The 15,635-nt window shown below is 42.2% G+C and overlaps 1 protein-coding gene across 1 annotated transcript in view; it reads left to right on the top strand.

Moving 5' to 3' along the window:
- The first annotated feature begins 7,115 nt into the window (after positions 1–7,115).
- The window catches only part of LOC124116026, a 44,670-nt gene continuing 36,150 nt past the window's right edge, over positions 7,116–15,635 (top strand). Inside the window, exon 1 of the mRNA XM_046477226.2 lies at positions 7,116–7,248. Coding sequence (XP_046333182.1) covers positions 7,206–7,248 — 43 coding nt within the window. The 5' untranslated portion in view covers positions 7,116–7,205. The remainder of the gene's footprint in view (positions 7,249–15,635) is intronic.

Genomic DNA, 15,635 nt, shown 5'->3' on the forward strand with positions numbered 1-15,635 from the left:
AGCCTTCGACGGCGCAATCGCATTAAACAGCAAGTGTCAGTTCATGAAAGCATTTGAAAACCCTTCTCATACATTTAAAGGACGGGGCCGACGCTTCTCGAAGCGTGCAAATATATACACTGGTCAGGGTATTCATGTTAATTTTAGGGTTTTCCAAATTGTCAGTAACGTGTGGCGGGATAAAGTGTAGATATACACAAAAAATATATAAAAATTCTTCGAAAGAACCTTTCCTCTTCCGCTGTGGAATCAAGCAAACTAGACCTGGTAAGTTTGATCTAGACTTGCCTAGGCTTTTTAGTAAAAAATAAAAATACGTAAAATAATATAAATTTCCCAGTCATGGTGCAGGACCAGATAAAGTGGTGTGGCGTCGAAAATACTTTAGTCGGTTACATAAGTACCGAGGCGACTATGCTTGTAAAAGGCGACTAACGGGATCGGGTGGTCAGGCTCGCTGACCTGGTTGATGAATGTCATCGTATCCAAATTGCGTGGATTGTCTGGCCCAGATTCGATTATTTACACACCGCCGTCATATAGCTGCAATATTGCTGAGTGCGGCGTTAAACAACAAACAAACAAATAAACATAAGTACCGCCTCTACAAATTGCCATGATATATACACAAAATATACACACAACTTACCACTGTGTGATCATGGCTAGGGTTGTCATCCACCCAAGTCACTTTCTCTCGTTACGCGTGCGCAGTATTAGTGATTCAAAAGCCGAATCACACGCGAGGCGTTAGTCTGTCTCTCAGACCATAGAGAATCAATTAAAGAATGCCTCATCTCCAGAAATTAAGAATGGTCCGGGGCTCAATATTATTTTAAAAGTGTAGTCGAATGAGCGTACCATCTCTTCATTTGTTCGGTCTCATTACGGTGTATGTATACATTCATTAATCATTATAATGCAACTATTTACAAATCACCAACACTGGGTTGGCTGGTTTGTTGTTTAACGCCGCACTCAGCTTTATTCAAGCTATATGACTTAGGTCTGTAAGTAATCGAGTCTGGACCAGACAATCGACTGATTAATATCCTGAGCATCGATCTACGCAATATGGGATCGATGACATGCATCAACCAAGTCAGCGAGCCTGACCACCCGATCCCGTTAGTCGCCTCTTACGACAAGCAAAGTCGCCTTTTACGGCAAGCATGGGTTGCTGAAGACCTATTCTACCAACACTGGGGTCAGATGGGATTATTTCTTGAGCTTAGATGATTTCGATAATTGGACGATGATACATTTTCAGAGATGATTCAAGACATTGAAGGTAATGAATTTTCCCTTTTACCATTAATTACACAATCAGAACATGAAACAGTAATTTGCATGCTCAGGCTTCACCAAAGGACAAAAAAAGTTTCCGGGGAAGAAAAACACACACGTTTATTCAAACTTTTAATTTGTGTATAATAGTTAAGACTTGGATACACCCACTTAATTTTGTCATTATCATTACGCATTACAGATGCTGAATCTGAAAAGCGTTCTGAGACGGCCCCTGAACCCGGAAGTGCAGCCAGCGTCTCCGGAGCGCCCAACGTCAAAGCGTCAAATAATCGCTTCCCGTCTCCTCTGCGAAAGCTGTGCGGGATATTGTGGACGAGAACATCTCATACCGCAATACCACCTGGTGGGTTAAAAAAACAATTCGACGTAAGACAATGGAAAGTAAAGAATATATACACAAATCTAAAGTGCCTACGCAAAGTTAACGAGAGTTACCTCCCTTCCACCGTTGATAATAAAGTTTGAATGTAAATTACGTAGGTTTAGAAAAACTCTTTTGTTGTAGACAACCTCCGTGATCTAGGGGGCAGAGCGTCTGCCCGGAGAGCGAAACCTCGTGGGTTCCATCCTCGCCGCGTCATACCTAAAGATGTTTAATGATGGTACTTGTTGTTGCCCTGCCAACACGTCGCTATATAAATGCAATAATCTTGAACGCGACGTTAAACCCCATTTCGCATCACCTCACCTGTCGTTGTAGCTCAATGATATCTTTATTGCAGCAGGCAGATATGTAGGTATTTTAAGAGAACCGTCATAGACTTTGTAGGATTTGTGAAAATGGTTGGTTTGAAGATGAATATCACTCAATATGTGTATGTCCAGAGCACGGTGATTAAAGAGAAACATATCTAAATAACTATTTCTACCACAGTTCAAATTTGTAAATTAAAGACGTCTTATTTAACAGTCTTAATAAAGTTTATGTATGTTGAGGTGAGGTGAAATTGGGTTTAACGTCGCGTCCAAGATTATTGCACTTATATAGCGACGTGCATGCACGTACGCGTATGTGTGTGTGTGGCTGCTTGTACTAGTCTGGATTGATGCGATTTATAGTGCTAGCTCACTGAGATACCATGCCGCAGTTTAACATGAATACCCCACTCAGACACAGTATACTGACTCCGAACCGACCAAGTCCTTGTTCTAGCCCCTTAATGCTGAGCGCCAGACAGGGTAACAACAAGTACCATCTTTTAACGTCTTTTGGTATGACGCGGCCGGGAATCGAACCCCGGACCTTCCGCTCTCCGGGCGGACGCTCTACCACTAGACCACGGAGGCGGTCCTGTGTGATAAAGAGCGGGCAACTATGTCTATGATGGTCAAAGCACAGGCATTGTTATGTTCTAGAACATTGAAACAATGAGGCCGCATAAGAAATAGAAATAGCCAATTAAGTTAAGAGCAGGTAAAATTGCCTTTTCATACGTGTCCATTCAATCATAATCTACATACATACATACTGCATTCACAAATGAAGTTAGATGGTATTTAAGCAATGATTAATAGATAAATTTGATCACAGATTTAGTTTAGATTTAACTGAAGTGTTTAACGAATTAATAGGGAAGCTAGGTATACCAGCTGCACAGTTGGTAAAATATCTGAAGATATCAAGATACATGGATTCTACGTGGTTTTCCCGCGCGTTAACTGGTTAGATACAAATGTTCGTGAAAAGACGTGCATATTTCTGCTATTATCTGCTATCTGCATACGATGTCACGCATGCGTACGATCAAATGACCGAATCTGACCACCCATCCAAGTAGGTCGCCTATAGCTACTCGCAATGAATAGAGTTCTGTGGACCTATTCTAACCTGGGTCACCTCGGAGTTCAACTCTACAACAATTTCCTCACTACATATTTCTGAACAACAATGTATTTCCCTGATGTGTTTATTTCTTAGAATGTCGAACAAATGGTACCGGGACACGCGGCAGCTATTTTTCATAGAAAGTATTTAATAATTCACAGTACTATTCCAGTTTGACGTTAATTGATGAAGTGGTTTTTTTGTGTGTGTGTGTATGAATGCGTGACTGCGGTGTGTGTGTTTGGACGTGCGTGCGTGTTTGTGCGTGTGTGTTTGTGCGTGTCGTATTAGAAATCTCTCTCTCTCTTGTCTTAGAAATCAATCTCTCTCTCTCTCTCTCTCTCTCTCTCTCTCTCTCTCTCTCTCTCGCTCTCTCTCTCCCTCTCTCACCCTCTCCCTCCCTCTCTCTCTCGCTCTCTCACCATCTCCCTCCCTCTCTCTCTCCCTCCCTCTCTCTCTCCCTCTCTCTCTCGCTCTCTCTCACCTCTCCCTCCCTCTCTCTCTCTCCTCTCTCTATCCCCCTCTCTCTCTCTCTCTCTCCCTCCCTCCCTCCCTCTCTCTCTCCCTCCCTCCCTCTCTCCTCTCTCTCTCTCTCTCTCTCTCTCTCTCTCTCTCTCTATCTCCCTCTCTCTCTCTGTACAGCTACGTATCCCTATGGCCCATGTAAGGTCACGGACGGAGCCCAGCTTTTCACCTGGCTGTCCGGTCAGATTCCACATCTGTGTGGATAGGATCATTGACACCACAGCGCCATAACGATCTGTCCGGCGCAGCCATCACGCATAGCCAGTTCGTGCAGTTGGAGATGCACACGTGGCAAGCATTACTTGGCCTTAACACGAAGCCGTCCATGTTGATTGTGATTAGCGCTTGTGTATGAGTGAGTGAATGCGCTGTTGCAATGCAATAAAAGTAAACTAAGCTGTCAACATATGGATCAGCTTATTGGGGATTGTGTAACAGTATCTGCACGTGCATATTGCCGTTATATATTGTGACAGCTGCCCTAGCTGACTGAAACTTTTATCGTGCAATATGATATATGTACATTCATATCTATAAGTGTGTGTTGTGTGTCATATGACTGATCTATGCATGTATAGCTCTATATATAGGCGTATGAACTCGGGCCAAACGTGGGGAACTAATATGAGGCTTGACTGGTTATATGACTGGTATGTACTGGAAATGGATCACTGATGCGCAGGTCCTCCTCTCTGAGGGGTGCACGGGTGGCCCAGTCGTCTAAGGCGCCACGATTCGCTGTGCACAGTTGCGTCTCCTGGGCACGCCATGATTGTGGGTTCGATTCCCGGTTCGCCCCGATTATGTTTCTAGGTTTGTCAGCACCATACCCGTGTTCGTGGGTTTCACCGAAGTGGTAAGCGTCTAAGACCTGCATCACTTCGGGCTTTCCTCCCACATTATGCTGACACGTCGTGTGATAACTGGGATACTGTTAAAAGCGGCGTTAAACCCAACTCACTCACTCACTCCTCTCTGAGCATGCCTGACCATACGATCCATTTGAACGCCTCTTATAACCAGCATAGGTTACCATGGTTACTGGGGGTCTTACCATGCTCAGACAGACAATTACTGATGATGCTAATTAACATAGCCATGTAAATTGGAAAAAAAACACAAATCCAATAGCATGAATAACTTTGATCCTGTCAGGGATAACTGACATTGTAATAGTGGCAGGTATATAACATATATATTGTATATTGCTACATAATAACAATACTTTCAGCTGGCTTTTTGCCAGTGTGACCACGATATTGAAATGTTCGCATATAACTTGTGGAACAGTTTGATTACAATATTGCAACATTAGCACAATGATGGTGTAGAGCTTCGGGTGGTTTTAACACACAACACGCGTCGAAAAAAAAAAAATGATGTGAAACTGACTTGGAAAAATGTAATAATGTATAATAGCCGCGTGTCTGCATGTGTGTGTCTGTGTGTGCGTGTGTGCGTGTCTGCATGTGTGTGTCTGTGTGTGTGTCTGTGTGTGCGTGTGTCAAGCTACATAACGACAGTCTTTAAATAAGCGAGTCTGGACGCCGCCAGGGTCCGTTGCCACGCCATCAACCAATTCACCCAGCCTATTATTATTGTTCTGCATATATACTGTCTCTGGTCCAAGTGAACCCGCTGGTGCACGGGTCAGCGTGCAGTTCACGTAGCTGTACACGAACAATAATAATTATATGGACCCGTGTATACTCTCTCTCTCTCTCTCTCTCTCTCTCTCTCTAACCTTAGAAATATATCTCTCTCATCTTAGAAATATATCTCTGTATAATCTTAGAAATCTCTCTCTCTAACCTTAGAAATATCTCTCTCTCTCTCTCTATAACCTTAGAAATCTCTCTCTCTCTCTCTCTCTCTCTCTCTCTCTCTCTCTCTCTCTCTCTCTCTCTCTCTCTCTCTCTCTCTCTCTCTATGTGTCTCTCTCTATTCTTAGAAAACCATCATTTACTATTCTGGGTGGGATGGGGATGGGGTTGGGGGTGTAAATATATGTTAGATACAGGACATGGTTCTCTGTAACCCCCCTCCCAGAATACCACACGGTAGGTCATTTAATGGTTTAATGTGTACGTGTCACTAATAATGGATGAGGAGGGTTTCATAGCTATATGTCGGCGGGGGGCACTAGATATAGGAGCTTCACGCACTGTGCCCTTGCATGAATCGAAGTCTTTAGTGTAACATACACAATCTCTATGGTATGCAACCACTACAGGTGACTATTATGTTTGGAATGAATAGAACTGACCAATCCAAATCGAGTACTGTTTTTCTCAAATTGGTGGATGAATATGTATCTATCTGAAAAGGTAAAATTGATATCGCACATGAGTGATACAACTCTTAATGGCGGTCCTACGTTTAGTCTACATTTCAGCCAGAAAGATCAGTATAAACATAACATGACACATAATTTATGGAACATTTGCCGTCCTGCGCTACTCGTGAAAATATGAACTATTTATTCATGTCTTGGTTAATCTAAAGAAACGTGGCCCGTCTATTCACCGGGACCTCACTGGGGCGTTCTTGTCATGACTTAGCAAACTAGCTGTGATTTTATGCTACTTCCCTGATGTATAATCTTGAACGTTAACCCTCATTTCACACCAACCACCCCCACACGCATACCACCATCGATACACCACCCACCCCGAACGTGAGATGTTTGGTGTTTAACGCCGCACTCAGCAATTTCCAGCTATGTCTCGGCAGTCTTTAAATAATCGAATGGTGAACCAGACAATCCAGTGACTGACATCATGAGCACCGATCTACGCAATTGGAATATACTATGACCACCCGATCCATTTAGTTACCCAAATACTAGTATATAAGATGACATGTTTAGTATAAAAAATGATTATGATATGTATTCATCAAGTTTCTATTTATAACTCATACTAAAGTATTGCTGGGAATTTTTTGTCATCTTCTCCCACACAAAACTTGAAACTGACAGACGATTTGTTAAAAATAGCATAATTCTAAAAATAATAATACTGTATTTATAGTTTTATTTATAGTTGTATAATGTCAGGAAGAATGAGCTGTTAAGTATTTTTAACATTTTTTCATCTAAAACTATTTATACATCTTTTTTCAATTTGGGACCGCATCCTTTGAAATTTCTGGAACTAGTACCTTCATACGATCGCTCAGAAGAGTTACAAGTCCGCAATATAAGTAGAAATTGCGTACTTTGGGGCATTTCCTAAGCATGCGTGAATTACTCATGCTAAGTAAAAACATATATTGCAGATCATTCTATGTATAACATTAATGGTTCATGGACCAAAACAACTTTACTTAGCGTGAAATATTTACAAGATGACACCTAATAAATCTGATCTCTTAATGATCGTGTTTTTCAATGGTTTGGGAAATACACGAAGTTTGTCGGTGGCTCACGAAGATGGTCATGTGACCGCCGACTTCCTGTAAGAAGGCAGCCATGTCGAGAGAACCAGGCCAATATTCCGACATTGAGTCGGAATAGGTCCCTTAATAAACCTCGCCTGGAAGTATGACAGAAGCAGAAAGTACCCCGATTGTTATTAATTCTGAAGGTACGTATATTTTTTACCAGCCACGTTTGAAACGCTCGAAAATGGCCAATTATATTGAGTGTTGTGTGTGTGTTTTCATTATCGCGAGCTATAACCCGAGTCGAGTCACGACTTCTGGGGAATGAAGGACTGACTACGCACTCGCGAAAAGAAAATCTCCGAATGATTGGAGTTTGTGATCTATTGCTTTAGATTTTAATAAGTTGATTCTTGAATTTTCAATTAAAGGCACGTGAGCAGGAAGAGTGATTGTTTAGTGGTGTGTCTCAAGTTTCTCGGTGTTGACATTGTTGACAAATTAAGGAAGTGATCCTACAGTATACTGATACGAAGAGGCGCTGTCAAAGTGGTCGACGGCACACCCATTTCGTCTGATCTTCAGAATGACTGTGCGAAAAGACAAATATGACACTGTATCACATACAAACAATCGGATTTGATTATGAACATAATGAAAGTCACCTATCTACAGTCACATACCCTACCTACAACATGGATACTGAATGTTTATATGGTTGGAACAACATCTCAGAAATATGTGAATCATATTTGATAGCGTTGATAATTATTAAAATAATTTTGACACAGATTAAGAAAAATTGTGTACGTTGTATATGACTGGCCTACATATGGTGGCATACACAATATATCCGATGATATGTGTGATATATTGATCTGTATCATGCATGGTATTCAGTTATCCATTGTCCACTCTGCATGTTGTGGAGTATGGATAACTGAATACCATACATGGTACAGATCAATATATCACATATATATATCTGTTGGGGATTAAGGGGAAGGTCACACACCCAGCAACCTATGCAACCAAATGGATCAGGTGATCAGATTCAATAAGTTGCATGTCATTGTATCCCAACAGAGTGGGTCCTTGCTCACGGTATCAATCACTAGATTTTCTGGTCCACACAATTATTTATAGGCCATGTTATAAATGGAATACTGCTGGGTGCAGCGTTATTAAACAACAAACAAACAAGTTGTATATTTGGAAATATTTTGGTGTAAAGGTACATTGTTCTACTTGTTAAAGTAACCAGTGGTGACAGGGACAACATTGTAAATCCTTGTGTTACAGTAAGTTGTCAGCTTGCAACATCAGCAGATGTTCAGTGTTACATATACAGTGTTCCGTCGTTATTGCGCCCTTCAATATAGCGCTAACCGGGTTATAGCGTGCAGTAAAGTATGGCTCCCAAAATTTACTAACATTTTCAATAAACTCAAGTTTTCCAATGACACAATGTTTTCCCCCATCTCAGAAAACATTATCAGCTGATCACCGCGATCACGTAACACCGGAAATACCAGTCAACAAATCCGAACTGAAGTACGCAATTTAATCCTATAATAATGTATTAGGCTTATTATATATTTTGTTTATGGAATGAGAAAGTTCCACTGGGATGAGTAATAGTTGGAAAGATGTTTTGTTTGTGTGTTGTTTAACGCCACACTCAGCAGTATTCCAGCTATATGACAGCAGTCTGTAAATAATCAAGTCTGGACCAGACAATCCAGTGATTGACATCATGAGCATCGATCCACACAATTGGGATAGGATGGCATGCTTCAACCAAGTCAGCGAGCCTGACCACCCAATCCCGTTAGTCGCCTTTTACGGCAAGCATGGTTGCTGGAGACCTATTCTACCCCGGATCTTCAAGATGTAACCAGCCTTTAAAAGAAGCTTTATGCGTACGTATAAAATACATAAATAAGTATGAAAATATTATTCAATACACTCATTACCGTAAATTATTACACTAAACATGTTTATGTTATTGAGCAACAATTATAAGAGGGAGACACGCTCTGTCCTAGACTGGTTTACCTGCCCTAGAGTGCTTGGGCTCCTCGCCTGGAGCCGCTAGGAGACAAGGCGACTATTCTTGTCGTAAGAGGCGACTTACAGGATTGGGTGGTCAGGCTTGCTGACATGGTTGATGCATGTCATCGTATCCCAATTGCGTGGACGTCAGTCACTGGATTGTCTGGTCCAGACTCGATTCTTTACAGACCGCCTTCATATGGCTGGAATATTGCTGAGTGCGGCAAAGGGCAGGGTACCAGTCTAGCTCTATCCGACCTATTTCCCCATACAGCATTTCGCTGCAGTGAAGCATGTTTGTCTGTAGAATTACTAGAAAGGGACAGGGATAGGCCTACTCCATATAGCTATGCAGGATACATTGACACATTTTTATGTAGCGATGTCTGCCTGTCGAGAGAGACTGGGACAGTCCTATATTGCATATATATCTATGATTGAAACATTGACACATTTTCATGAAGCGATGTCTGCCTGTCGAGAGAGACTGGGACAGTCCTATATTGCATATATATCTATGATTGAAACATTGACACATTTTCATGAAGCGATGTCTGCCTGTCGAGAGAGACGGGGACAGTCCTATATTGCATATATATCTATGATTGAAACATTGACACATTTTCATGAAGCGATGTCTGCCTGTCTAGAGAGATGGGGACAGTCCTATATTGCATATATACCTATGATGGAAACACTGACACATTTTCATGAAGCGATGTCTGCCTGTCGAAAGAGACATGGCGACAGACCTATATTGCCAAAATATCTATTTTGGAAACGTTGACCCATTTTCGTGTATTGAGGTCTGACTGTCAAGAGGGATGGGACAGACCTATATAGCATATCGCTATGCGGGAATCATAGTTCATGGTTAAAAATAACAAGCACACTCACAACGTTGTGGGTTTCAATTTTGACAATATCTGCATGTCTCCACAGATCTACTTCATTATAATATTACAACAATGTAGCTATTACCATGTAAAGATTAATTATGAAAAAATATGAATAAGTTTACCACTGTAGATATATCAATGTCAACAGTGTCATGATTTCCATGATGATTGTATCAACTTAATAACCCATATTCCTTCAAATAAATAACATATGCTTCAGGAAGTCATTGTTGTGAAAACATAATCGATTACCAGTTTTGTTTTCGGAACATGTTTGTTTTCTACTTTTGTTTAACATAAATTTTTATACTGAAATGTGCCATATTCTCATTCCTGATATCGAAGGTACCACCTGCAAATAACAATTTGACGTGCGCTTTTAGACACTATATGTACTTGCATTAATAGGTAGGTATGCTACAAAATTTCTTTGCGCCGTGTTGATCCTCTGCATCAAATTTATCTTGTATACATATTTATTCATAAGCTCTGCCTTGTCATCCCGACGACTCGGATTCGGTTCCCCACATTGTTACGATGTGTGGAGCCCATTTCTGCTATCCCTTGCCATGATATTGCTGGAATATTGCTAAAAGTGGCGCGATGCCATACTTGCTCACTCACTCCCTCACTTAAATGTAAGGGGCACGGGTGGCCCAGTCGTCTAAGGCACCATGATTCGCCATGCAGAGTTGCATCCCTTGGGCACGCCAGAAACCTATGATTGTGGGTTTGAATCTCGGTTCGCCCTGATTATGTTTCTAGGTTTGTGAGCACCTTACCCGTGCTCGTGGGTTTCACTGAAGTGGTAAACATCTGAGACCTGCATCACTTCGGGCTTTCGTCCCACATTAAGCTGACACGACGTTATATAACTGGAATAATGTTAAAAGTGGCGTTAAACCCAACCTCACTCACTCTCTCATCCCGAAGATCTGGATTTGGTTCCCCCCATTGTTACAATGTGGGGAGCCCATTTCTGCTATCCCTTGCCATTTCAATTCCTGGAATATTGCTTAAAGCGGAGCAATGCCATACTTGCTCACTCACTCCCTCACTTAAATGTAAGGGGCACAGAGGCCCAGTCGTCTAAGGGGCCGCGATTCACCATGCAGAGTTGCGTCCCTTGGGCACGTCAGAAACCTATGATTGTGGGTTCGAATCTCGGTTCGCCCTGATTATGTTTCTAGGTTTGTCAGCACCATACCCGTGCTCTTGGGTTTCACCGAAGTGGTAAACGTCCGAGACCTGCATCACTTCAGGCTTTCCTCCAACATTAAGCTGACACACCGCTATATAACTGGAATACTTTTAAAGGGCGGCGTTAATCCCAACTCATTCACTCCCTCACTAAAATGTAATCTGACCACAAGTGCCACTGGTGAACTATATGTAATTGTCTTAAAATATTGGTGAAATTAACATAAGATGATCTCCCCTGTGGGGTTGCCAGGTTAGAAAAGGTTTCCAGCAACCTGTTTTGTTTAGTTTTTTGGGGGTGGGGAGGGGGCAACTTAGTGGGTCGGGTGGTCAGACCTGGTGACTTGGTTGTGTGCATGTCATTGTGCCCCGCCAACATGTATCATTGCTCATCATAGCAACCACTGCTTGGTGTGTGGGGGCAACTTAGTGGGTCGGAGGGTCAGACCTAGTGACTTGGTTGTGTGCATGTCATTGTGCCCCGCCAACATGTATCATTGCTCATCATAGCAACCACTGCTTGGTGTGTGGGGGCAGCTTAGTGGATCGGGTGGTCAGACCTAGTGACTTGGTTGTGTGCATGTCATTGTGCCCCGCCAACATGTATCATTGCTCATCATAGCAACCACTGCTTGGTGTGTGGGGGCAGCTTAGTGGATCGGGTGGTCAGACCTAGTGACTTGGTTGTGTGCATGTCATTGTGCCCCGCCAACATGTATCATTGCTCATCATAGCAACCACTGCTTGGTGTGTGGGGGCAACTTAGTGGGTCGGGTGGTCAGACCTAGTGACTTGGTCTTGAAGCTGACCATCCGACCCCTGTTTTTATTCACTCTTAAGCCAAGTGTGGGGTACTGAGGATCTTCCCAGGCCAGGGTGCTGTTGTACAAAGCAATCTTAGTGCTAATGGGGCGGTCAGGTAGCCTGGTGGTTAAAGCGTTCGCTCGTCACACCGAAGACCAGGGTTTGATTCCCGACATGGGTACAATGTGTGAAGCCCATTTCTGGTGTACCCCGCCGTAATACTGCTGGAATATTGCTAAAAGCGGTGTAAAACCATACTCACTCACTCACTGAGTGCTAAGGTGATTGTAACTCCCATAATTTAACTAAGGCTTACGACAGTTGTAGCGCAAAGCTGTTTTGTACTTTGGCACCTAGGAGTCCCCCCACAGTGATAAGCAGTGATCATGAACTCGGACCTTTAGCGTTAATTGACTTACACAATCAGTCTTCTGTCTGTAGCATCTCTTCAAAAATGAAACAAGAATTATCACCTGCATGGGCACATGGTTTCTGACATCAACATGCTTTTTTTGTGAGATTTTACACGGAAGTAAGCAGAGTGCAATGTTACGAAGCAAGCTCCATCACAATCCAAGACGACTTTGATTGTTGTTACTGGTAATACTATCAGCCACTGGATTTCGGGCCCAAACTCGATGGCAGTGCAGCATTAAACAACACACGTAACATGGCAGTGGGCCTAGCACAGCATTAAACAACACACGAAACATGGCAATGGGCCTAGCACAGCATTAAACAACACACGAAACATGGCAATGGGCCTAGCACAGCATTAAACAACACATGAAACATGGCAATGGGCCTAGCACAGCATTAAACAACACACGAAACATGACAATGGGCCTAGCACAGCATTAAACAACACACGAAACATGGCAATAGGCCTAGCACAGCATTAAACAACACACGAAACATGGCAATAGGCCTAGCACAGCATTAAACAACACAGCATTAAACAACACACGTAACATGGCAATAGGCCTAGCACAGCATTAAACAACACACAGCATTAAACAACACACGTAACATGGCAATAGGCCTAGCACAGCATTAAACAACACACGAAACATGGCAATGGGTCTAGCACAGCATTAAACAACACACGAAACATGGCAATGGGCCTAGCACAGCATAAAAATTGTTGATCTTTTACATCTAGAGATGTGTTTGGATAATGATTTCTTGATGTGTATCATATTATGACTTTTCGTCCCAGCCCTGGAAACAAGGACCATTTATTTCACAAAATAATTGGTAACTTTTGAGGCAGCCTGAAGCTCTACACTATTATCATGATTATTGTGCTAATGTTGCAATATTGTAATCAATATGTTCCAATAGTATTATGCAAACGTTTCAATAATGTGGCCACACTGGCAATATTGCAACCTGTTAGCATTGATATCATAATTATTGCAATATACAATATATATGTGATATGACTGCTACTATTATAATATCAGTTATCCTTGACGGGATCGAAGCTATTCAGGTTATTGGATTTGTTTGCTTTTCCTATTTACATGGCGATGTTGTTTAGTATCATCAGTATTTGTCTCTTTGTAAGTTGTAAGCAGGGATTGGGAATTTTGTTTGGCCGATCGGACATTTGTGTTTTGGTCACGCCCACCTCCTATTTGACATTTACTGGTGGAAGATCATGTATTAGTAAAAGAATAAAATCAATGGCTCTTTCATAACATATATAGGATCTGTGAAGATTCCGGGGTAGAATAGGTCTTCAGCAACCCATGCTTGCCATAAAAGGCGACTATGCTTGTCGTAAAAGGCAACTAACGGGATCGGGTGGTCAGGCTTGCTGACTTGGTTGATGCAGGTCATCGATCCCAATTGCGTGGATTGATGCTCATGACATTAATCACTGGATTGTCTGGTCCAGACTCGATTATTTACAGACCGCCGTCATATAGCTGGAATATTGCTGAGTGCGGCGTTAAACAACAAACCAACCAACCAAATCATAACATATACCATATTTTGATGAGTATAGTGCACATTTTTGGTCCAAAAACACACCACATTGAGGTTTTTTTGTTTTTGCCCCAGACCATGAGTATGTAATTTGTAACACCGGGAATACCATGTCAACAAATCCGTAATGACAAGTTATGTACTTTTATCCTCTTATTACACTATCTGGTTATAAAAAGTGTTCATTGTATGTATGGACTTATGTTTGTAATCAATTTTATTAAATTGATTCAAAATTCCAATCAGTATTGTTTACATTATTTTCGCAAAGTGACTCATCATTGTTTATTGCAACCTTGGTCAGATTACCAATATTGAGGCTTGAAATGAACATAGTTGACAGAGAATGGATACATATATCATAAATGCCACATTATGACTCATTAAAAGTCATATTTGTTGAAGTTACTATTATATATCAACATAATGTTTTCGCAAGTTCGCAGGGAGTCTGTCACAGGTCAAATTGTTTCAAATGTAAGAAAAATATATCTGGCAATAGCAATCAGCTGTTCCAAAGTGCTATTATTATTTAAAATATATATGGGAAAAGCTGCAACTAAAATAACACGATATTAGCTAATGAAATATCTTAACATGATTACATTCTCGTGAAACTTGACCCAGTTCATTTTGTATCCTCGACTTGTCCACGGGCATGCTAGAAAACGTATATTACTCGCCCGACATCTAAACCTTACCTGGCACGGGCGTCGGGCAATGGTATTTTTCAAACCCTGAGTTTGAGTCAAATCTGGGTTGTCAATGAGTGAGCATAATGCCAGGCGGAGATACAACACCTCTAGCATGAAATCCTTTGGCCTAATAATCACCCACCCAATCCAAAAGTCATCCAACCACAGGACTATTTGGACCATGGGTGCTTCAAATTGCTTTAGGTCAGGAGACATGGTCATTGATACTTGAAAGAAACATGACCCTCCTTTTCTAGCAATGTCACCAACCCTATATGTCTGATACCCCCTGGCTTGTCTACCACCTAATGGTGTCAGGTCAGCTTGTGTTGTGCCCCTGGCTTGTCTACCACCTAATGGTATCAGGTCAGCTTGTGTTGTGCCCCTGGCTTGTCTACCACCTAATGGTGTCAGGTCAGCTTGTGTTGTGCCCCTGGCTTGTCTACCACCTAATGGTATCAGGTCAGCTTGTGTTGTGCCCCTAGCTTGTCTACCACCTAATGGTATCAGGTCAGCTTGTGTTGTGCCCCTGGCTTGTCTACCACCTAATGGTATCAGGTCAGCTTGTGTTGTGCCCCTGGCTTGTCTACCACCTAATGGTATCAGGTCAGCTTGTGTTGTGCCCCTGGCTTGTCTACCACCTAATGGTGTCAGGTCAGCTTGTGTTGTGCCCCTGGCTTGTCTGCCACCTAATGGTAATACTTACCCTTGCTTACCATACTTACCCTTGCTGACCATGCTTACCCTTGCTTACCATGCTCACCCTTGCTGACCATACTTACCCTTGCTGACCATACTTACCCTTGCTTACCATTGCTTACCATTGCTTACCATACTGACCCTTGCTTACCATACTTACCCTTGCTTACCATACTGACCCTTGCTTACCATACTGACCCTTGCTTACCATGCTCACCCTTGCTGACCATACTCACCCTTGCT

The sequence above is a fragment of the Haliotis rufescens genome, unplaced genomic scaffold, assembly GCF_023055435.1.
Source record: "Haliotis rufescens isolate VD_foot unplaced genomic scaffold, xgHalRufe1.0.p SCAF_6, whole genome shotgun sequence".
NCBI classification, from domain to species: Eukaryota; Metazoa; Mollusca; class Gastropoda; order Lepetellida; family Haliotidae; genus Haliotis; species Haliotis rufescens.